The following is a 22,465-nucleotide window of genomic DNA, read 5'->3' as shown; positions in this document are numbered from 1 at the left end:
AAGTTCTCCAGAGGCCTGCTAATAAACTCATCCTGTGATTCAGGTGTGTCGACCCAGGTTGAGATCTAAAACCTGCAGGACACTGGCCCTCGAGGCCCCGAGTTGGACACCCCTGGACTACATGAAGAAGACAAATAGCACTTGAGCATGATATCATTTAGAGGCTTCCTGTGGCTTAGTTTAATCCTATGATATGTGTTTCAAGTGTGGATGAAGGCACATTTATTTCTGCATCCTTCTGAAAATAAAGATTTGTGTGTTTCCCGTTGCATGAAGTAACACTCCTTTGTTGTACTGACTGAACTCGGATTTGATTGCACATTTTACAGTTTGATTATTTGCAGTTAACAAGACATTAAAGAACACATTTGAGGACTAAAAGCTATGTTCCTTTATGCTGTGTTTGCCTCTTTCTTTTCTACACATGGAAATCACCAGTTTAAATGCAGCAAGAGTTCACCTGAGTTTAACATGAATAAAGCTTCACATCATTGGCGAGTCTGTGTCTGGCTCCTCAGGTGACACCCCGCCGTCCCCCTCCACGCACGGGGGAGGAGGGGGAGGTAGGGGTGACACGTCGGAGTTGAGGCTCGGAGGGAAAGGCAGGACCAAGGCAGGTTGAAGGTGACGGAGGGAAGCCCGAAATCCATCCCAGGCAGCCATCTCACTTTCTGCTGCCTTCACCTGTAGAAGAGAACGGCTCGTGGATGTTTTCATCGCTAATGTTGTGGAGAGTAGAGACAGAAGTTTGGAGCACACAGGTTCAAAGTTGCTGTTTTACAGAAACCGATGTGAGCACTTACTTTGATCTGCTGCTGTCTCTTGGCCTCGGCAGCGGCAGCCAGGCTCTGCTGCAGCTCCGCAGGAAAACTGAGCTCGTCTCTGACAACACAAGCGCAACCCAGCCTGGTCAGCCGTGGTCTTCCAACAAGTGATGCGTTTTCATTGTGCAAGTTAGTATTTCTTTAGATTCTGCCAAAATAAAGCTAAAGCTGCTTTGCTTTGGCTCAGCCTTGACTTCCAGTTAATGAACATCTGCAGTGAAGGAGGCGCATTTAAAAAAAGATGAATTACAGAGGAAGGAGAAATGATGTTGGTCTTACATGTCTGCCCTCTCCACCCTGACGCCCCAGCGACAAGCGAAGGAGTCGACCGTCGCTTGTATCTGCTCCCCGATCTTCCGCCTGTGCAGCAGGACGTGGCTGAATGTTTGCTGGGCCAGAACGTCTCTGACTGCAGCCTGGACCAGACTCTGCAGCACTGCGGTCAGACTGGATACAGCTGAGCTGCACAGTGCCACGTTCTCTATCTGGTAATAACACACCGCGCTCAGCTCCGGCCTCACCAAGTCCTTTGTCACCACCTGCGTACAAACATATGAGAACACACACGTCGCGATTCCAAACGGGAATATTTAAATACGTGATGCAGTGCGTGTCTATTTCTGTACCACGTGAGGAGGAACCTTCAACATCTTCAGTCGGATGTCAACTTTGTGACACACGTCGAGAAGTGGGAGGTGGAAAAAAAGGCCTGAAGAGGAAGAAAGACAGAGGGGACAGTGGGTGTCACAGTAGTGAGGCTTCTCATGAGCTGCGATTCATAATACGTTATCGACCCTCACACAGGCTGCTGTCTGGAAGCACACATTTCTAATCTTATCCTTCCTGGTAGCTCCTAATGAAAATCTTAGCATCCTCAGCTCCGCCTCTTGTCGTCTTGTCAGCGCCATCGTCTCACTGCGGTCTTCCAACCACGGACCTATCCACCGTGCGCTCTCTCGTCTCCATTTCTCTTGTGCACTGCCCGTTGCTTTGAATGGTAAAGCCCAGGTATTTAAATTCACTCCCTTACTACCTCCACTCCTTGCATGTTGACCTTTCCATAAATAGATAAAAATAAAGTATAAATAAAAATAAGAATGAAATCTGGGCCGACCTGGTCCTCTGGGTTTTCCACGCAGTAGGTGACCCAGTCTGAAGATCACAGCTCTTTCGTGTTCCCTCACTACCTGTGAATCAACATGTGGTTGCTCAAGTGTCAGTTTGATATTCAACACAAAGCGGTCAGCCTATCTTCTAAAGACATGTCAGATCTTTGTAGGATCAGAGGTTTAGTCCGTACTTTGACGCAGAACCAGATGGAAAGAGGGAAGAAGAGGAGAACCAGAGCCAAGACAAAGACCATCAGCAGCCACTCACAGACTCCCAGCTTCTTATGCTTCAGACCTGAAAGGATCAGCAGTCTTTCATGAAGACGTCTCATCACACTTTCAGATATGAAAAACATATATTTAAAAAATAAAAACACTTTGACTCACTGTCATCCTGCTCTGCTGCTTCCAGGAGCCCCACATTCTCATCCTTGACTTCATTATCTCTCACACTGTCTATATCCACCACCGTTGATTTCACCTTCACTTCTGTCTCTTGCTCCATCTTCCCCACATGCGTCCCCAGCTTCTCTTTCCTCACCGATGATGCTTCAGAGAGCTGCTCCACCTTCGGCTTCCTCTGAGGATTCCTCCTTGGAGCCTCTGAGGCTCCCCTGTCCCTCTCCTTCCTGGCCGTCATTCTGGATCTTGGTGGGTGATTGGAGGACTTCTCCATGCTGGCTGCATGCTCTGCAGAAAAATTGGAGGGATTTCTTCCTTGTTTTCTCTTTTTCCAGGTTAAAGAAAAATAAATTTTGTGATTACTGGGAGATGCTTCCCCTCTTGCTGGATGACTGATCAGTAGTACTGCTGTCTACTGTGGAGATGGGACAGAGTCTGTCCCTGTAATTAAAGCTGGGAGCGTGGGAGTACAGGACAACAGTGAGGGGTGCCCTTACCACACTCTTTTTTAAATTGTATGCCAGTAAACCTTTGCTTTGCCAGTAAGACCATCCAACTCTCCCTTTTATCTCCCTTTTTTCCATAGAGGGCCCATTAAAGACAGACAGGATTTATTAATCCCACACTGGGGAATTTCACATGTTACAGCAGCAAGAATGAAATTAATTCGAGATAAACTACAAAAATAACAACTTGGAAAAACATAAATAAGAACAAATGCTTTAGCAAAAATTCTATTCAAGTTATAAAATGATAAAACTGATGCAGCATCAAGGGTTTGACTTTTTTAAATCCACACATTTTCCTCTGGAGATAAAAAAGATAAAATAATTTTTTTTATACATGTTACATGTTTGTTTATGGACCACTAAGATTCCACTAATTAACTGTGTGGCCTGCAGTGTAAATCTGAATTTAATGCTGTTAATATTTAACCACATGCATGCAAATGGAAACTTGTTTAGGTTACGTCTCTTCTGTGGCAGAGTCAACACCCCACGGAGATATGTGGAATACAGAAGTGAGGTTTTTACTGTTTGGACTAATTATCCCAGTGAAGCTCACACTGAGTGTCTTATACAGGAATGTGCAGACGCAGGTCTGAAAGAGCTTTCTTTGTTTGGAAAGGAAAAGACATGCTGTAACCTCCCTGACTTGTGCTTAATTAAACTCAAACCTAATTGCGTGGCCCTCTTGAGGCGTGGAAAAGTCACTCGTATTTTTTCCACGGCTGTTTTCACGAAGAAGACATAGCTGGCTACAAGAGTGACCAGATAGCTGCAGAGTAAATGTGGGGTGAGAGGCAGTTTGAGGTGAGGGAGTCACACTCCTGACAAAGTAAACACAGTGAGGATAAAACACGGAATCTTCGTATCCTCGTGGTCTCTCATTTTAAACACACAAACCGTAAAAACTGTTGTGATCCACGTTCTGCTTTGTCCAGCATTGCTTTGGGTTTCAGGCTGAATGGTTGGTTTTGACCTGTTCAACCTGCTTCCCTCAGGTAGGCGCTACAGGTGCATCAGACTCAAAGCCAAAACCACCCTGAACTCCCACACGCACTGACAACACATCCACTCACCAATCCAAGGACTTCGCTCTATACACAGACTACCACCGCGTAATTTACGTGTGATAACCCACACTGTAAATATATAAGACTATTTATTTGTATATTTTTACATTTTATATTTTTGAATAGGGTTCATATGCTGCAGAGCCGTGCACCTCACCGCCCTTTCTCTTCCCACACGTCTGCACTGAGTGGGGATGCTCTGTATCTCACTGTAGAGTGAATAGTGACAATAAAAGGCATTTTATTCTATTTTATGAACCCATCCATTCGTCTTGTGAGTCTCAAAATGACAAAACTGGAAAAACGTCTTTTGGCTTTTTGTAAATGAAACTGTGGTGGACAGTTTCGGTACGTGGGTGGGACAAAGTGCTCTGCGCCCCACCTGTACGTGCGGTGCTGCTTCTTTGTTGTTGTGGGACCAGTGTCAAGGTAAGGAGTAACAGTTTATTAGCTAGGCAGCTGACTGAAACGGCTTTCGGCTTCTTCGAATTTAAAGTTGTTGGGTTTTTTTGTTGTTGTTTGTTTTGTTTTTTGCTTTGGCAACTGAATTTGTATCGTTAGCAAGTCCTGCTAGGTAGCGGCGCGCGGAGAGAGAAGGTTCGGCCTCTCGCAGCTACCGACAGGTGAGACTGTCCTGTTAGCATTTTGATGCTTTTTGGTAACTAAACCTCAGGCTAAAGATGCTTTTTGAACGATTTTATAACAAGACAAGACAGTTTTTTTTTAAGACTGTGCATTAATGTTCTCCTGCGACTTCTACGTTTCTGGTTCACAAGGCAGGAGCTAACTCAAGCTAATTAACCCTTGTAATGTCCTCGGGATTTCCATACACCTGCTGCCATACATCCTGGGGTCAATTAGAGGCGGGAGCTAACTCAAGCTAATTAAAGGCAGGAGCTAACTTAAGCTAGCCTGTTTTAGGCAAGCCTGTGGACCTAAACGCAAAAAACATGAAGCCATGCGTTTGCCTTCACACTTAAATTGTAGAATCATATTTAGTAAAGTGGTAGAGAAAGGTAGGGTTTCCTTCCCACTGTTGCCAAAGTGCTTGCTCATAGGGGGTCATATGATTGTTGGTTTTTTTTTCTCTGTATCTATGAAGCGCCTTGAGGCGACTTATCTTGTGATTTGGCGCTATATAAATAAAATTGAATTGAATTGAATTGAATTGTCAGCGGTTCTCCTCTATGCCAGGTTCTTGACTTCCAGCTGCTGTGTTTTCCAGATGTATTCAGGTAAGATGAACCATGAGAACATTTTGGCTCAACTGAAGAAGGAAGTTCGCTCCTTGCTCATTTCGTCCAAGAATGGTTTAGCTCCGGAAGAGCTCCTACGAGACTACGCCACCATGTTGGGCCATTCGATGCCCCTGAAAGTCCTGGGCTTCAGGAACATTTTGGATATGAGTCAGGAGATGCCTGATGTGGTGTCCATTAACTTCAGGCCAGATGGGAGCATATTCTTAAAAGGTAGCGTCTCATTAAGGCATCAGCGCTCTTGTCTTTGAACTCTTGAACAGGTTTAAGTATTTGACACTCTCGCTCTGGTTTCCTGTGCAGCTGTTGGTCACGAGACCACTCGACGCATCGAGGAGCTGGTGACCAAGCAGCGCTCTAAGCCAAACAAAAAGGTCAGCAGGGGAGGTGCCCGCTACTTTCCAACTCATTCTGTGTCCCACTATGTGGTCCTCCCAAGAAGAGGCCCCGCTCCTCCAGCCATCCCTGCACAGCTGAGGACGGAGCTGCGAATACTGCTCTCACAAGTATGAATGAAATGTGTTTAATGTTTTGTGTCCATTATAACCTGGGCTTTTAAAGCCTGCTGTAGATTTTGCAGCTGGTTTATTTGCTTGGTATAAGCACAGCATCATTCAAATGAAGCATGAGCAAAATGAGAGCACAGATTGTTGGCTTTTTTTGCACTTTATAAGGTCTAGCCTGTTAACGTGAATTTTGAAGAGAAGATACCTGACAGGCTTTTCTTTCTTCTGTCACCGTACTCTCAGTGGAGTAATAATGCGGCCGCTCTCTCAGGGTCCCATTAGGTTATCCGACTTGGAGGCTTCTTTCTGGCGCTGCTTTGGACGACCGCTTTGCATTCGCAGCTATGGGTTCTACTCCACTGGAGAGATGTTGGGGGCAGCGGCAGATATGGTTGTCATTAGCCAGAGCAGGTTTGGCTCACTTGTGTTCCTGAGGGAGCATATGATCCCTAGGCCACTGCTCAAGTTACCCGCCTCAACAAAGAGGGGTGGACTGATAAAACCAGCATTGCCGAGGACATGCAGGCCAGATTCTGAAAGGCCAGATGTCAAACTTCAGACGCCAAAAACACCTCCAGGTTCGTCCTTTGGGCTTTTTCTTGTAGTTTTGTTTCTCTGTTTGTTTTTTGCACTTCTAACTGTTAGATTTGGTGCCATGTAAATGAAATGAAACTGAGAAACTTGGCTTTGTATTATTGCACTAGTCTGCATTTTGAAACACCTTTGCGTCCTCTTCAGCTGAAGCTCCAGAGAAACCAACATCTCTGAACCAGACATCTACCCAGAATTCCTTGGATTCTGCCCGTAGTGAGCCGGGAACCGTCGATAGCAAGCCGGGGGCGGACGAGAAGAACCAGGAAACCAAAGCTCAGCTTTCCCCAGAGATTCAGCTCTTTGATAACCATGTCCTCCAGGTTGGGTTTCATTTGCAGCTGAAATCCATCTCAGATATGAAATGTCTAATGTTCCATTGCTTCTCACTGGATAAACTGTGGCGCCTAAAAGACTCTGGTTTTGGTCAAACATTTGGGGTGTAATTGTTCAGGCACACTACAGCAGAAAAATCAGAAATAGTGCTGTTACTAAATCCTGTCAAGTAATGGTGAGAAATCCTATTTGGTATACCTCGTATCTGTTAAGTGCAGTTTCTTTCTTCTTGTTAAATGTGATGTTAGCTGGAGGAGGGGCTTCGTCAGCAGATCCTGGAGAACGGAGTTGCTGGCACCATCAATCAGGAGCTGAAGGACAAACTACGAGCGGTGAGGCCTCGCACCGCTTTATCAGCATATGTCTTTGAGCCCAGTTTTAATCACGCAAGCATAACAAGTGTAAAGTCTGCAAGCGCTGTTATAGTTCATGTATGTGGGGGGAAAAGGACGCGCGAGTATACGACTCGTTCTCAGCCCCTGTCGTCGCTCTGAAATCGCCGTATTAATCACAGATGACCGTAAGAGGTCAGCAGACGTTAAAGAAAGTATGTCGTGAAAATGATTAACATGTCGACAACTCTGCAGGTCATAGGTCAGACGGACGGCGGATTATCAGTTCACAAACTGCCAGCAGAGTACAAGGTAAAAACAAGTTTGCATGTTTGTGTTGTTAACAGAGAGTTTTCTAAACATCAAACTGATCCAGGATGTTAGAAGCAGATAGCCGTCTATTATGCTTCTATTAGAAGCATAATAGAAACAACCTGTCACACACACACACTGTTCGCTCCCCCCCACCCTGGAGGTCGCCTACGATCACAGCAGACGTTAATAAAAGATGCACACTCATCTTCTCGGGAATCTTAAATATCCTCCTTTCTTTCCTCCCAGAGGTGTTTTGGCGAGGACTTGCCTCTGCAGCAGAGCGGCTTTGTTAGCGTCACTGAACTCGTCGGTGCCATGAGTGACACTTTCCACCTGAGACCAGCAGAGGGAGGCAGTGGACAAGACTGGATAATCAGGACCATGCGTGATACTGAGAATACACGTCCAGGTGTGTATTTATCATTGCATCGTTTGCTTCAGCCCGCTTACATGAGGAATGACTATTTAGTGTTACTGTAAATATAAATGAGTGTCTAACCCACATCTTTCTTCCTTATGTTTGTTCACAGTAAAGTCACGAATTACAATTACTTACAATTTCAACCAAGCAGGAAATGTATTTGTCTCTGTTTCTAGACTCAAAAGAGAGCGAGAGTTTTAATGATGATCAGACGTTTCCAATTGTCCCACCATCAGATGATGAGAACAACGAGCTGGTTACCAGTAACACACCCAAGGAAATGGTTTGAAAACACTTTTTTTTTTGTGGTTTGACCAAAGCAAGTAATCAGTGATGCTTGATGCACGGACATTAAAAGTGATGACTCTGAACTGTACTTTACAGCCTGTAAGAGGAGCTAAATGTTATCGAGTGCCTTTTGTGTGTTTGTCTGTAGATTTCTGCAATTCCGGTGCATCTCAGCCCTGCTGTACCCCTCGACGCCCTCCAAAGTAAGCCTCTCAAACCACCGACGCGCCACTGTGCTCGAGAGCTGGTGGAAGTCTTGGTGGAGCGGGTGGAGTCACCCGGATATTTCTACATTCGCTTCAGCGAGACTGAGGAGGCCCGAGCTATGGAGAACATGATCTTTGCGATGAGGTGGTGCATGTGTTAGCAGCAGCAGCAGCTACTGTACGGACTCTTTAACCGTGCCTACTCTGACCAGTACCATCTTTTTCTTTTTCCTCCTCTCGTCTCCTAGACGATGCTACACCTGTCCTCAGATGTCGGAGTGCTATCGCCTTCCCCAGAGGTTTGTTCGACGGGGTCAGGTCTGCTGCGTGTCACCTGACGGAGTGTGGTTCTACCGGGTGGTGATCCATAAGGTGATCTCCCCCACTCAAGTGGAGGTGTACTATGTGGACTTTGGTGATTTGACAGTGGTACCAACCGCCAACCTCAAGTTCCTCAAGTAGGGGCCTCTGCAAGCTCTCGTTGAAAGGATGATTTAAAAAAAAAGAGATGTGTGCATATTTTATAAATTTATCTGGCTGTTTCCCAGGTCGGCTTATTCGGTTCTTCCAGCACAAGCTGTCCCATCTTCACTCGCTGGAATTAAACCCACCTCTGTGAGTCTGTGCCTTAGTTTAATTTTCAGTTTCCTTACAAAGACAAGCCTTTCTATAGACTCCAGCACCAGTGCCTTGGTAATGCCAGCGTCTCAGCCATCTTGTGATGGTTTAATTGAATGTTTTGGCTTTCAGTGCTCTTATGGTTTGGATTCATAAATGAGTGTTGTGGTTGGTCTCCTGCAGGGCAGCTGGACTCCTGAGGCAACAGCCGACTTCCAGAAACTGTGCTGTGATCGCACCCTGGTGGGCGCTCTGGATTGTTACAATGGAGACGTGCTGCAGCTTTACCTGTGTGACACACATACTGATGATGACATCTACATCCACACTGTCCTGCTGAGCCAAGGCCATGGGACACCCTGCAGCCCTGCAGCCTCTGCAGCAGTGAGCAGCACCCACAAAAACACTGGTTTGGTACCATAATCATGATCAGCAGCAGCAGTTTATCATTCTTTTAACAGGATAGCTGTCAGGTCACATCAGTGAGTCTCTACCTGGGAGAGGGGGTGGCTGACCTGCCAGAGGTGAGGGAGGAAATGATTTCATTCCCAGAGCCAGGAGACACTTCTGAAGAGTCCATAATGGACAAACTGAAGGTAGCACACTGGTCTCATAGAAACATAGTGCAGGGCTATAGTGCTCTTGCCCCGTGGGACGTTGTTAGATTTGGCAAAAGATCATTTTATGTTTCTGGGTAATATTATTGGGTTTTTAAAAAATGTTTTTATTAGTTTAAAACTGTTAGAAAGATTATGGTTGTATATCCGCATGTATCCAGCTGCATTTAGCTGACTTTGGGCGTCAGCTGGGATAGCCTCCAACACCACCTCATCTGCATACGTGGTTAATGCCTCCATTTAGTGTGTTTTCTCTTTGCATAAATATAGATCTTCATTGTAAACTGATAAAGAAAACACACAGCGGTGCATTAGAAGGCCACAGCTATGCAGAGAATAACGTTTCAGACTGTTGGATAAGGTTGAGTTTTGCACCCACGTCTAACATTTGTGTTATTTATAGGTAGAGCTGGGCGATATGACCCAAAATTCATACCTCGATATTTTTTAGCTGGATGGCGATATACGATATATATCTCGGGGTTTTTTTTTTTTTGGTTTTTTTTAAAGCCATAAAGTAAGAACAAAAAGAGAGTTCTTAGTCAAAGCTGTGTCCCAGATGTCAATCAGGCACTTTTATTAACATACAGCATAGATGTACATGAAGAAATTACTCAAAAATAAATTATCAGCATTTATTAAATAATAATGCTCCATAAATAAAAGAACACAATGTCGTTTTTGTGCATAACAAAAAGCTCACAATTGTGGAGTCAAAATGTAAACTAAAAGACGCTGAGCACGATAACAAAGACAGATTTCACGGCTGCTCTGTTCCCAACTTCTACTGTGTGACTGACAGCCTGGAGTTTGAAATCCTCTTTGTAACAGTGTCTCTTACAGGTGCCATTTATGGTCCTTATACACACACAATACGGTAATATTACCTTGAAGCACAGTACGTATCACTCCGCGAGGCTCAGCCGTAATGCTCCGACAGTCCATCAAGCGGTGCGGCTCCGTAGCTCACCAAAGTCGTACTAAAACATTTTTTGACAGATTGCATATAAGGCGCACTGTCGAGTTTTGAGAAAATGGAAGGATTTTAGGTCGTTAGCTCGCTAACATGTTGACGCTGTCCAGCCCCACGCACGGGGCGATCCGCGGTAACTCGTTAAAGGAGATTTGCCGTGTTCATCTTGTCGTTGCCTGCAGGTGAAGCTATTGGGGAGGGGTTGTTGTGCTCAGTGAAGGAGAGGCGAGGCCCAGTAACGCAGCGTAGAGACAAAAATGGACGAAAGAGAGACAAACTTGCGGCTCCACAAGTATAATTATAACGTAACACAGACTATATCGATATAAACGATGTTGTCACATCTTATATCTCGTATGAAAATATATCGATATTTTTTTAAAAACTCGATATATCGCCCAGCCCTATTTATAGGTGTTCAATTTTAATCAGTTGGGAACAACATCTTCAGCTTTCTAACTTCATTAGCTTAATTAAGATTCATTTCTTCCTCCTGAGCACTTCCCGTCCAAAGAGCAGATATTTGCCCTGCGTTAAACGCTGATACTCGAGCTCAGCACCAAACGACTGCTGCTCTTTGTACAGCGTCCTTAAAGACTGAAATGCTCCCACCAGGATTGTCATTTAAATGTTTTTTTTAAAATAGATTTGCAGCTTTACGCTGTTGTTGTCTGTTATCTGCGAGTGCAGTCTTTGCCTCTCATTGCATTCATTTCTCACATTCATGTAAAGCTTTTACTCTCCACAGTCCATAGTTCTTATCTTTGCAGCCATACTGTCACTGCTGCAGGCCTGCTGCAGGCCTGCTGCAGCGTGCGCGCGCACACACACACACACACACACACACACACACACACACACACACACACACACACACACACACACACACACACACACACACACACACACACACAGTCGGTGTACACACTTGGCTCAAACACACATGTCATCTCGCTGAAGGGAGAGTTGCAGTCAACGCTGCTTAATGTATAGCTGGGCTGTTGGAAGGTCACGGCTTGTTGTTGGACTATAAATAAGACTGCAGCCAATCGGTGAGTGTTTAATGGATATTGTATTACAAGATTGTCATTCTCTTATGTTAATGAGCAGCAAGTTGTTAAACTGAACATACTGGGAAGAAGATTTGACAGCGTGTCCAAATAGCATTTGACTGGTATTTTTGTATATTTTATATATTATACACACATTTTTCATATGCTAGTGACATTAGAGTCACTGAAGTTAAAGGTGTGGCTTTCCTCCCATCATTTATTAACCAGCTAGTTTTACAGGACTGATGAGGTGGCTCATCGAAGCAATCCTCACACTGAGCTGCCTGTTTGGCTTTGGCTGAGAGCAGGCGTTCTTGCTCAGATGTTGGCGCTTCGCTCACTGTCACATCGTATTTTACAAAGTGAGGAGATGCTCAGAGGTTCTCTTTTCCTAAAATCTGAGATCAGAAGTGTTACACAGACCAGGTCGCGGCGTTGAAGCTAACCTAAGAAATTGAAACTGTGTTGTTTGGAGTGTTATGTAGGTCCTCTTTTTCCTGCAGGGTGATCGTTCTGTGGCCTTCCTCCATAAAAGTCGTATTCAGTAAGCTGTACGGTTCTTACAGCTCTCGGTCGCAGCAGATGGCCCCGCCCCTCCCTGAGCCTGGTTCTGCTGGAGGTTTCTTCCTGTTAAAAGGGAGTTTTTCCTTCCCACTGTCTCCAAAGTGCTGCTCATAGGGGGTCATATGGTTGTTGGGTTTTCTCTGTATGTATTATTGTAGGGTCGACCTTACAGTATAAAGCTCCTTGAGGAGTCTGTTGTTGTGATTGTATGAATAAAACTGAATTGAATTCCAGTTATAGATTTTATTTTCAATTAATAATGTGTCTGTAAATTAACATTTATGGTCTGCGTACTTTGTCTTGATGTACCAGGTTGAAGATGAAATGCCTGCCCTGGAGTATATCTGGGATAGCGAGGTTGTCCCTCACATCCAGGTATGAGCACCTGGCACTGACCCTCATCCACTGCTGTCTGTCCACTGAGGTTAAAAGACTGATGGTGGTTGTTTCCTGTTACAACTTGTTCAGGCTAAGGAGAAAAACCCGTTCAACGCTCTGCTGAAAGACCAAACCGTCACCTGCCCCCTGACACCTCCAGATCTCATTCAGACCAAGATGACCACAGCTGACCTCACGGTGAGATCATCTGAAGAATATTAGATATACCGATTACTTTTTTTTTGCAGGGGGGAGGAGTTGTTTTTAGTCTGTTAATGAAAATGTAATTTTTTCCCCAGACACAGAGTCTGACTGCTCCACCAGCTCCACCCGTCATTAATCCCACTTCCATGAGACCAGAGGAGGTGCTGCACCAGCCTAAGGATTCTGCCCCCTCCATGACCAGAACTCCTCTAATCCTCAGCACCCTGAGCCTCCACACTGCTGCCCTGGGTCAAATTCAGGATGGTACTCTGGGTACAGATGCACACACTGACTTACTTTAGAGAAAAGTCCACAATATGCACACAAGTCATGTGAGCAAAAGAATGCAGTCTTGGATCCGAGTAACTGCGTCACATTTATATAAATAAGTTGTTCTGTAGAGATGAGAGTCAAGCTTTGTTTGTGATTCTGAACTTTAGTTCAGTTTGTAGTCAATGCTAGATTACATCATCACCCATTACTCATAATGAATTATAGTTCTGCTGCATTTGTGGCAAGAACTTGTCTTTGGAAAGAATAAGTTAACATTTTGTTCTCATTACAGAACAAAGGTCCTGATTTGCACAAAAAAAAGCCTCATCTCTCCTGCACGTGCACACATCTTGTAATGAGATTAAACAGTGACCTTCATTAACCTACATATGTACCTCATTCGCTCCATCTCCCTTACACTCTCACACACACACACTCACACACACACACACTGGCCTTCAATGAAATTAGTGTGTTCATGGATGGAGCGAGGGGGTATTGATTTCCACCCTGCTGCTTGCTATGGTGGATGCACCTGCAGTGAAAACCTGACATAGATTCAATTAGACCTGTTACCAGAGCTATTTGACCCAACAAGCTGCTCTCTGTGCGTTTGCCCTGATATCGATACACCGCCGCTCCACCATGCTGGCGCTTGTGCAGTGAGGGGAGGAATAAATACAGTGGTGGATTTATCTACAAACATGCAGAAGTTTGAGTGCATCCCAAAAACATGTCACACTGAAGTTGGCCGACTTACTGATGGCGTGCCCTGAAGTTTATTGAAATTCTCCCTTTTTAAAGAGTTTTTCTATTTTAAAGTGTAGGACGTATGATTCACAGAAATGGTTTTAAATGTGAGTCTCGGACTTTGTTTTCCAGATGGACCCCTTTCTCACCGGTACCCTCGGAAATCTGGCGTCACGTTTCCTCTGTTTGGGTCCAGATAGGCTGAGAGTGTCACAGCCAGTAAACACATGTTGCTGTTTTTTTTCCTACATAATTGAAGCTTTTTAAATACTGTGAACAAAGACAAAAACATGTCATGACTGATGGAATTTTATTTGGAAAAATAAATGTTATTGCCTGGACTGCTTTAATATTTTTAGAGAACTCTGTTCATCTGACCCTTGTTGTTCAGGCGACCCAGCGTTTGTGTTTTTGGTTTAATATTCTTTATTTCTCCTTGTCAACTTCCTGTTTCCTGTTTTACTTTGATAGTCTTGCTTCCTCCACATCTCGTTATGTGTGATTGCTCTCAGCTGTGTCCGATTCCCACGTTATCCCTCTGTGTATTTAAGTCCTGCGATTTCCTCTGTCTATTGTCGCATCCTTCCCTGTTTGCTGTGTGTTTTCTAGTCTCCCAGTGTTTAGTTCTTAGTTTCTATGTTCAAGTTTTATTTTTGTGAGTTTATTTTACGGATTATTTTTCCCAGCGAATAAAGCTGCCGCTTTGAGTTTACTGTTCTGTGTATGAGTCCTGCATTTGGCTCCTTCATCCTGCCTGCCACAGCACAAACTGTGACATTTTCACTTTGTTTTGTTAAGTATGGAATATTTTAAGACGTCTTAGAGCTGGAGGAGATGATGATCGTGGAGATTATTACAGCTAGGAAGGAAGCAAAATAAAAGTGGATTCAATTGTTTTCAATACTAGCTGTTTGGTATTTTTAAGCTGCTAAGACGGAGCTTGTTTTCTTGTTGGATTCACTGAAGGATCCACGTCTGCTGAGGCTGAATTGTTCAAACTCTTTTAATCGTTTGCAAACGTTAGCTCACTAAACTAGTTCATAAATGTCTCTTGTCAGTTTTTTCAGTGTTGTTTGACTTGTAGTTCTGCACCTGCTCTGCTTTTCTCTTTACTGGTTTTGTCATCAGCACAGTGTCGCTGCGACCTTCATCACAACACTTAAGCTGCACTCACCTTGCTTACTGACTCAGGTTTCTGTTGTTGTTTTGTTTGTTTGTTTGTTTGTTTTTTTGTTTGTTTGTTTTTTAATACAATCAAGTTCAGTGCAATGCCCTCACTTATGAGGATCACTTATCCATTGCAAAACACAGGTTTTGGGTGCTGCTGCATTCAAGAGTCATATAGACAGATGCAAACAGGTACAGTCCCAATCAAAAGGTTAAGACCACTTAAAAAATGGCCCCAAAATCCTATTTTGCATGGTTGGATCTTAACAAGGTTCAACGTAGAGCTTCAACATGCAACAAGAAGAAATGGGAGTGAGACAAAACATTTTTTTGAGCAATTTATTGAAAACAACTTAAACTGAAACAGGCTGTTTTACAGCTGATCAAAAGTTTAGGACCACTTGCCTTTAAAAGGCCAAATCTGTGCAAAAATGTGGATTCATTGACATTTTCTGTCAGGCAGTCACACTGTCATGATGCTCTGTTGGCAAAGGAAAACAAACCTTCCCTTGTTGAACGTGGTCGGGTTGTTGAACTGCATAAGCAGGGTCTCTCACAGCACGCCATCGCTGCTGAGGTGGGACACTTAAACTGAAACAGGCTGTTTTACAGCTGATCAAAAGTTTAGGACCACACCAAAAAAAAACCCTGTAAACCCCCCAAAACAGAAGTTCTAAACATGAACTCAGTGGTGAGTCGCTCCACCGTTATTGTTGATCACTTCAAACATTGAAAACATTGATGCTTGATGCCAGCATTTCCATGAGGTGAGAGGGAACATTTCTCCAAGTGGTGAAGACGACCGCATGAAGGACATCTACTTCCTGGAACTGTTGTCCATTTCTGTAAACTTCCCTTGCCATCCATCCCCAAAGGTTCTCACTTGGATTTAGATCAGGGGAACATGCAGGATCATCCAAAATAGTGAGGTTATAAGAAGTCTCTTGTCCTGCAGGCATTGTGTACTGTAGCCTAAGGAGCTTGGAAAGAAAAGCGTCTGGACTTCTTTAAGTTGCTTGAAGACGTTTAGCCTCTCATCTGAGAAGCTTCTTCAGTTTTAAGGTCAAATGGTGGCGAGTCCCAGAGTCACACCATTTGACCTTAGCCCCTTCCACTGTGGCGCATAGAAAACACCTCAGGTGGGATCTGCTTGTCATGCCAGCAACGTTGGAAACCATCAGGACCATCGAGGTTACTTTTGTTCTCCTCAGAGAATTAAACTTTCTTCCACCTTTCAGTGTCCCATGTTTGGTGCTCTGTAGCAAAGTCCAAACGGTCAGTTCTGTGGCGTTCAAGGAGACGAGACGTTTTTTTGTTCTTGAAGCCTTTCAGCCTCAGATGGTGTCTGATGGTTATGGGGCTGCAGTCGGCACCAGTAACGGCCTTAATTTGGGTCAAGCATCGTCCAGTGTCTTGACGGACAGCCAGTTGGATCCTCCGGCTCAGTGCTGGTGACATTTTTTTGGGTCTTCCACTTGAGTTTTTGTTCCATAACCCTCCGGATCATTTAGGAAATATCAAATGACCGTCTTACTGCGTCCCACCTCAGCAGCGATGGCGCGCTGTGAGAGATCCTGCTTATGCAGTTCAACAACCCGACCACGTTCAACAAGGGAAGGTTTGTTTTCCTTTGCCAACAGAGCATCATGACAGTGAAATGACAGAAAATGACAATGAATCCACATTTTTGCACAGATTTGGCCTTTTAAAGGCAAGTGGTCCTAAACATTTTATCTGGATTGTGCCCGTGTGCAGCTTTGTATACGACTCTGAATGCAGAGCACCCAAAACCTGTGTTTAGCAATGCATAGAAATGACCGAAGACTAAAAGATTAGCACAGGGGCAATGATGATAAATCATCTCTAACATTAATGATCCTTATAAGTGAGGGCATTGCACTGATCAAAGACAATAATTGTGTCAATAAAATTAACTGCATCTTGGCTAACAGCACCGAACTTGATTTTCAGCAAGAGCAGGAAATGAGCTAATAATGAACCACATGTATCCTTCTGAAACCGAGGGGAGAAGCTAGAGCTTGCCTGCCAAAATGTGGCCAGACGTATGAAGGTCAAAGCAGAGCGTAGAGTTCTTGATCACTGTCTGCATCCTGCTGGGCTTCCTGACCTTTACTGGCTTACCAAATTATCCTTGTAAGAGGCTCCTAATGAGAGTGGCTCATCTCAGTCAAACAAAATCAGGAGAAATTATTAACCTACATAATTTATAAACACACACACAAGTATTTTCTGCTTTAATAACACAGATGTGGAACTTAGAACCTCCGTTAAACATGATACAGGTTTTGTAGACATTCGCTCCAGTTTAATGTTGCCAACACGACTCCGCTTTCTGCATGAAGCTCAGCATTTGATGACACATTTCAAACAGACAAACATTTGCCTTCACTCTGAAATCTTTCTGTACGCACATAATCGCACGCACAACACTCATTAACAAGAGCACACTGCAAAAAGCAAAGGCACATGCGTGTGTCAGGCTCCATTATGATGTTTGTGAGGGTGGAGGAGGGTGCAGCTTGGGAAGACAGACCCTCAGTAAACCTTATTAGGAAGGAGAGTAATGTGGTTGCAGCTGAATTAGCAGCCGACAGCAGCACAGCATCCCTGTGCTGAATGAACATGAAGATCTGATGGCTTCGATTTACAGGCAAAACCCCAAACCAGACCGGCTAAAGAAAACTGTTGTTTCACAGGCTTTCGGTTCGGTAATTAGACCAAGCAAAGGCAAAGTTGTTGATAATTTAGATGTCTGTCTCCACATTTTACATCCAGAGTTTGACCAGTTTCATAGACTGAGCCTCTCCATGGAAAGAAAAACTGATTTTCTCCTTTATTTTTCTAATATGTGAGATTTACAATCATGGTTTTTATAAAAGAAAAGACTATTCTGTGTCAGTTTTCTTTTATTTAACAGGTCATAATAAAAATGATCTAATCCTTACCAGGCATCAGATGAACAACAATACATGTCATTATTTACTGGAAAAAATAAAGCAAAGCAGACTCTGAAGCAGGGGCGTAATTTGCAGGGAGTTTGGGGGGTTATGACCCCCCCAATAAAATTATGAATTATCTTGCATAAATAGGCTGTTGATTTTCTTTACTCATTTCATGTATTACCAGCAAAGTAGGTGCACGTTTCATCATCTGGGAATTTAGCCAGATTTATTTATTTATTTGGACAGAGACAGGTGACCCCACCCAATGTTCAGCACAAAGTTACGCCGATGCTCTGAAGCAAGACCCAAGGCAGACAAAATTCAAAGTTTGACTGATTTACTGAATAACAATGAGCATGTAGGCGAGATGACAGCAGGGGTTACTGAGAGAGGAGAGATAGGTGAGTCAAGGTGACGAGGCTTACTTGTTTGTCTCACTTGTTTTCATCTGTAAATGGAGTCAAAGGAGGTTGGCAGTTCAGAGGAGCAGATGCAGTGACCTCTGGACCTGCTTAAAGGGAACAGGAAGAGTGAGCCACTCTTCAGCCACACAGATATGTTAGGCTAATCTTGCCAAAACGCTGGGGAGTCTTGAAGGAGCCTGATTACCACTCTAATGAAACAAACGGTCTGGCAGAGACTGGTTGTTGGAGCTGGTCCTTGAGTGCTGGTTGAGGATGAGATTGATGTGCAACAGGTCTGCAACCTAGACTCAGGGAGAGTTGGAAGGCCGAAGCAGAAAACAGACCAGCGGGGGCCCATCCATGACTGTTTCCTGCATATTATGCTTTCCTTGCTTCAACAAAAAACAAGGTGTGCTCGTTTCCTGTGTGACTCTACCAGTGTTTATCAGTTGTGGAGGAATTTTGCCATATTCTTCTTGACAATGTTGGTTCAGTTTATTAATATTTGTGAGTGTAACAGAGTTCAAAAAGAGCTTAACAATGAAGTTCCTCAAAATTAATGTGCTTTGTGAATAGTTGGAGTCGCCTTGTGGACAAATACTGCAACTGCATTAAGGTTCCAAATAGCTGCGCAGTAGCTGTCTCAGCAAAGGAAAATAATGCATGCTCATTAGTAAAAACACTCTCACAGAGGTAACTGTTAACATGTATTTTTATTGTAAGCAGTACTAGCATGTACACTGAAAGTTACAGGCATTTTGGTGCATTAATACTAACTTTATTCACCAGTAGCATTTTTGGTTAGCATGCTAAGCTAATACTAGATAGCTAGTGGGCGCTGTCTGGCTCCACCCAGCTCGAACACTAATGAGACTGTAACTGTTGTAGTGCTTGTTAACAGACCCGAACGTTGCAGTTTTGTAACAGGATGATGACTGCGTGCTGTTATCTTTGTACAGGTAGGTGCTGTTACGCATTTTTACTTGATGTTTTTGTACAAAAACGATAAACAATGGTGTTTGTTTTAGATGAGAAATTTGTGTTTTTTATTTTATTGTTGTTGTTTAAGAAAAAAGTAGAAATAACAGCTCTCACCTCTGTTAGCACAAGGATGGAAAAAATAAAAATACTGCTACTATATGATCGCACATTTGGTTTCAGCTAGAACTTTTAAAGAAAGACTTTGACAGCGTTGTATTGTAGGAATGTATATTAGTCTTTTGTTAACTAAGAACACACTGTCGATGATGACTACGTGCTGTTGTCTTCGTACCAGAATAAAGAGGGAACCCAGAGTAGGAGCAAGTCCGGTGTCACAGTGCCGTCCTTTCTACATGGGCGTTTAACATCACATTCACCATAGACCAGGGGTAGCCAATCCAAGGACTCGAGGGCCGGTTTCCTGCAGGTTTTAGATGTGTCCTTGATCCAACACAGCTTATTTAAATGGCTAATTGACCTCCTCAACATGTCTTGAAGTTCTCCAGAGGCCTGGTAATGAACTAATCATGTGATTCAGGTGTGTAGACCCAGGGTGAGATCTAAAACCTGCAGGACACCGGCCCTCGAGGCCTGGAGTTCCCACCCCTGCCACAGACTCTCAGACCTGCAACAGCTGCACGAGCACAGCGTCCGTCACATCATTTAACTCAGGTTGAGGTCTGCTCTTTGAATGGACTGTTGATTCTTTTCTATCTGTTGCGCGACCCAGTTTGGGCCACGCTTAGCTTTCACACATTTGACTCTAGAACATGTTGGCATACAGACGGGTTTGCGGTCAACTCAGTGACTGCAAAAAAGCCCCAGTTGACTGTGAGGCCTCGGTGCTGACCTCTGTGCATTATTGCCACCTGCAGTCAGTCGATTTACTGCCAAATCAAAAAGACCACAAGCTTATCTCAGCCGACCACCTGACTAGTATTTCCTATGTTCTCAGGTCTCTTACTCTGTTATATGGTGAGCGGTGCTGCATTTTAATGTATGCAAGCGTGTAGATTAGTGTGTGAGCAGCTCCTGTGTGCATGTACAGTGCATTCAGTGTGTAAATGAGGGTGTACCGAGTCACACTCATACGCTGAAGGATGTTTTCCAGAAGAGGAGCGCCTCTATTTTAATTCCTGTGCCAAAATTCTTATCACTCGTATTAATTTTAGGACAGCTGGAGGAATACAGGGAGAACCATCAATCTCCTGCTAATCCCTCAGATACATAGCAGCAGTACCAAGAATTAAGCTTTATATAGGTGTTTTTGGAACATGGGTACTCTTTCATAATTCTGGTGCAGGAATCAGGTAACATTATAAAGCAGTGCTCCATTTTTAGGGACTTTTTTTTTGTGAGCTACAACTGCATTTGGAACTTTTTTAACATAAGAGAAGCTGTGAGGCAAGTAGGTGTACTGTGATTGGTCCAGGTTTAAGTATGCCGATTGATTAAACACAGAAAATCATCTTTAAAAAGTAATAACATTAGTAAAACCAGGGAAGTTCTAATAGTAGAAACTCCCTTTCTCTGGCTGTGATACCTCCACCTCTTCAGCCTCTCCTCCAACCTGCCACCTACTCTCACTGCAGATTGTGGCAGCAGACCACACACCTGTCTCATTGTCCTCATGCATGCCCTGCACCTCCTCCTCAGACTCTTCTGCCGCTCCCGACTTCCTCCTGCAGCTCCACAGTTGCTCTCTTGACACTTGATCATATGTTTTTTTCTACATGCATTAGGACACGGTGCAGCACTTTCTCCTTCGCTGTACTTGTCCACACTCTCAAAGCGAACATCACAGCTGTTTTGCTCTTTCTCAGCACGTCTCTTCTTACTAGCTTCAAAAGCTCCTCTCCATATCTTCATGTTATGGTCAAATCTGCTAATGTGGTGTACGCTGGAATATGGATGTGTTGAATATTTAGTACTCTGTATGGCAGTATAGTTATGGCTTTAAAATCAGTTTCCTCACAGTTTATCTTTTGTTTTATACAATACTTTTATTTACAGAAGCACACAACCATACACCTTTTCTTAAACGATCAGCCCTGACCTCTCCTATGTCAAAGACGTGGAAACCTTAAAGACATCCAGGGGGAAATAGGAAGAGCACTCCTAAACTTTGTGGAAACCCTTCACACAACTGTTGAAGCTGTTACAGCTGTAAAGAGTTAAACCCTATGGATTAACCTCCTGAGACCCGAACTCTTCCACAGCAGCATTTTTAATTTCTCTTTGATATTTGGGCTGATTGGGACCTGATGAATGTAAAAACAAAGAAGTACCAGATTTTTTTTTTTTTTACATAATTTTTGTTCGTAAGGAAAATGAGAGCCACATATGAGGATATTCTTTTAAAATTTTGATAGAACAGTTGCAATATAATGTCCTGGTAAGTGGATATCAGGCCCTTGTAGAGCAAGATTTAGTATTTTGGTCTAAATAACCCAAAATGTGATGTCCACACATGTGGACGGCAGGTCCTAGGAGGTTAAGAATGGGCTGTCACTCAAGTTCATATGCATGTGAAGTTGTTCATAATAAAATTCTGATAATTATTAAGAAAACCAGTCTTTTCAGCCCCTCCCCATTATCTATATTCAAGTCAGTACAGCTCCCTTAAATGAGGCAAGTAGGTGCCGCACTTCCTGCTGTTCTCCACCTGGATGCAGATGTGTCCAGGATTGTTTGCCAGCAGCAACCAGCTGCAGCTGAGCTCCAGGCTCAGTTAATATGCAATGGCACACACTGACAGTTCCATTAAACTGTATTTATGGCAGCCACAAATAATTGATATGCAGATATGGCAGACTGGTCGCACTCGCAGAATTGTATTTGGCCCAGCAGTGCGATGCATCAAGCTGCCACGCTCAGTGACAACAGACACAATATGCACCATCACCGCGTATTGTTTGCCCTCATAGACATCTTTCACTGTCTGCAGCTTGTCTTGTTTTCCAGGTCGTATTTTCCTCATTTCCTCTTCTGTTTTTTATGATTTACCTTTTTTTTTTTTTTTTTTTTTTTTAAATCCACCTGAAGCAACGGTTACTCACTAACTTGGAAAAAACAAACAGAAAAACTGACATTTCATAAAAGATGGTGTGGCAATATGCCCACAAGGTAGAAAATGCTATATTCTTCTGTGAGGAGTAAGTTTGTCCTTCAGTAAGAACTGTAAATCTCTATAGCTAAACCCCTCTCTGCTCATTCTACCGAAAGTCCCTTTGGTGCTTTAGACTGGATTTGTACAACAAAAGCCCGTCAGCTGTACAACATATCTGGGATGAACAGGCTCCAGTTCACCCGTATTCTGTCTTAAACAGCTGCAATAGGCGTTTGTTGCATTAAGCTGT

At 43.7% G+C, this 22,465-nt stretch overlaps 3 protein-coding genes across 10 annotated transcripts in view; 2 read left to right on the top strand and 1 right to left on the bottom strand.

The window, feature by feature from the left end:
* Window positions 1–22: 22 nt before the first annotated feature.
* On the bottom strand, window positions 23–2,994 carry nphs2 (NPHS2 stomatin family member, podocin). The gene is made up of 7 exons (XM_040015101.1): window positions 2,321–2,994; window positions 2,125–2,228; window positions 1,939–2,011; window positions 1,451–1,533; window positions 1,104–1,363; window positions 804–882; window positions 23–684 (listed from the first exon to the last, which is right to left on the bottom strand). Exons 1-7 carry the CDS (start codon window positions 2,607–2,609, stop codon window positions 484–486), a joined length of 1,089 nt encoding a protein of 362 aa, XP_039871035.1. The 5' UTR covers window positions 2,610–2,994; the 3' UTR covers window positions 23–483.
* Window positions 2,995–4,098: 1,104 nt separating this feature from the next.
* tdrd5 (tudor domain containing 5) lies at window positions 4,099–14,761 on the top strand. Of its 8 annotated transcripts, none has more exons than XM_040015096.1 (19): window positions 4,099–4,340; window positions 5,137–5,146; window positions 5,228–5,380; window positions 5,471–5,673; window positions 5,945–6,251; window positions 6,412–6,587; window positions 6,849–6,932; window positions 7,188–7,244; window positions 7,494–7,656; window positions 7,845–7,951; window positions 8,105–8,307; window positions 8,411–8,620; window positions 8,711–8,777; window positions 8,964–9,164; window positions 9,242–9,376; window positions 12,299–12,361; window positions 12,455–12,562; window positions 12,664–12,841; window positions 13,724–14,761. In XM_040015096.1, the coding sequence occupies exons 1-19, from the start codon at window positions 4,236–4,238 to the stop codon at window positions 13,789–13,791; spliced, it is 2,598 nt and encodes an 865-aa protein (XP_039871030.1). In that variant the 5' UTR covers window positions 4,099–4,235; the 3' UTR covers window positions 13,792–14,761. The 8 variants fall into 8 exon arrangements, with proteins under 8 accessions (XP_039871030.1, XP_039871028.1, XP_039871032.1 ...); XM_040015098.1 differs by adding an exon at window positions 4,473–4,534 and having other exon boundaries at window positions 4,240–4,340; window positions 5,137–5,380; window positions 13,724–14,759; XM_040015095.1 differs by lacking the exon at window positions 4,099–4,340 and adding an exon at window positions 4,749–4,933 and having other exon boundaries at window positions 5,081–5,146; window positions 13,724–14,759.
* Window positions 14,762–17,726: 2,965 nt separating this feature from the next.
* Window positions 17,727–22,465, top strand: part of fam163ab (family with sequence similarity 163 member Ab) — a 37,909-nt gene continuing 33,170 nt past the window's right edge. Inside the window, exon 1 of the mRNA XM_040015103.1 lies at window positions 17,727–19,084. The gene's annotated coding sequence lies outside the window, so the exon portion shown is untranslated. The remainder of the gene's footprint in view (window positions 19,085–22,465) is intronic.

This window comes from Simochromis diagramma, unplaced genomic scaffold (genome assembly GCF_900408965.1).
Source record: "Simochromis diagramma unplaced genomic scaffold, fSimDia1.1 OVJJ01000453.1, whole genome shotgun sequence".
Taxonomy (NCBI): Eukaryota; Metazoa; Chordata; class Actinopteri; order Cichliformes; family Cichlidae; genus Simochromis; species Simochromis diagramma.
Note: the sequence above shows the minus strand (reverse complement) of the source record. Positions and strands in the feature narration are given on the sequence as shown.

Excerpts from the sequence above, each read along its gene's own strand:
- nphs2 (XM_040015101.1), bottom strand. The coding sequence starts at position 2,609 with ATGGAGAAGTCCTCCAATCACCCACCAAGATCCAGAATGACGGCCAGG. Across the intron at positions 2,012-2,124 it reads CCATCTGGTTCTGCGTCAAA|GTAGTGAGGGAACACGAAAG; the intron begins GTACGGACTAAA and ends GTTGATTCACAG. Across the intron at positions 883-1,103 it reads AGGGTGGAGAGGGCAGACAT|AGACGAGCTCAGTTTTCCTG; the intron begins GTAAGACCAACA and ends TTGTGTTGTCAG.
- tdrd5 (XM_040015092.1), top strand. The coding sequence starts at position 4,870 with ATGCGTTTGCCTTCACACTTAAATTGTAGAATCATATTTAGTAAAGTG. Across the intron at positions 5,381-5,470 it reads TGGGAGCATATTCTTAAAAG|CTGTTGGTCACGAGACCACT; the intron begins GTAGCGTCTCAT and ends TTTCCTGTGCAG. Across the intron at positions 6,252-6,411 it reads GACGCCAAAAACACCTCCAG|CTGAAGCTCCAGAGAAACCA; the intron begins GTTCGTCCTTTG and ends CGTCCTCTTCAG.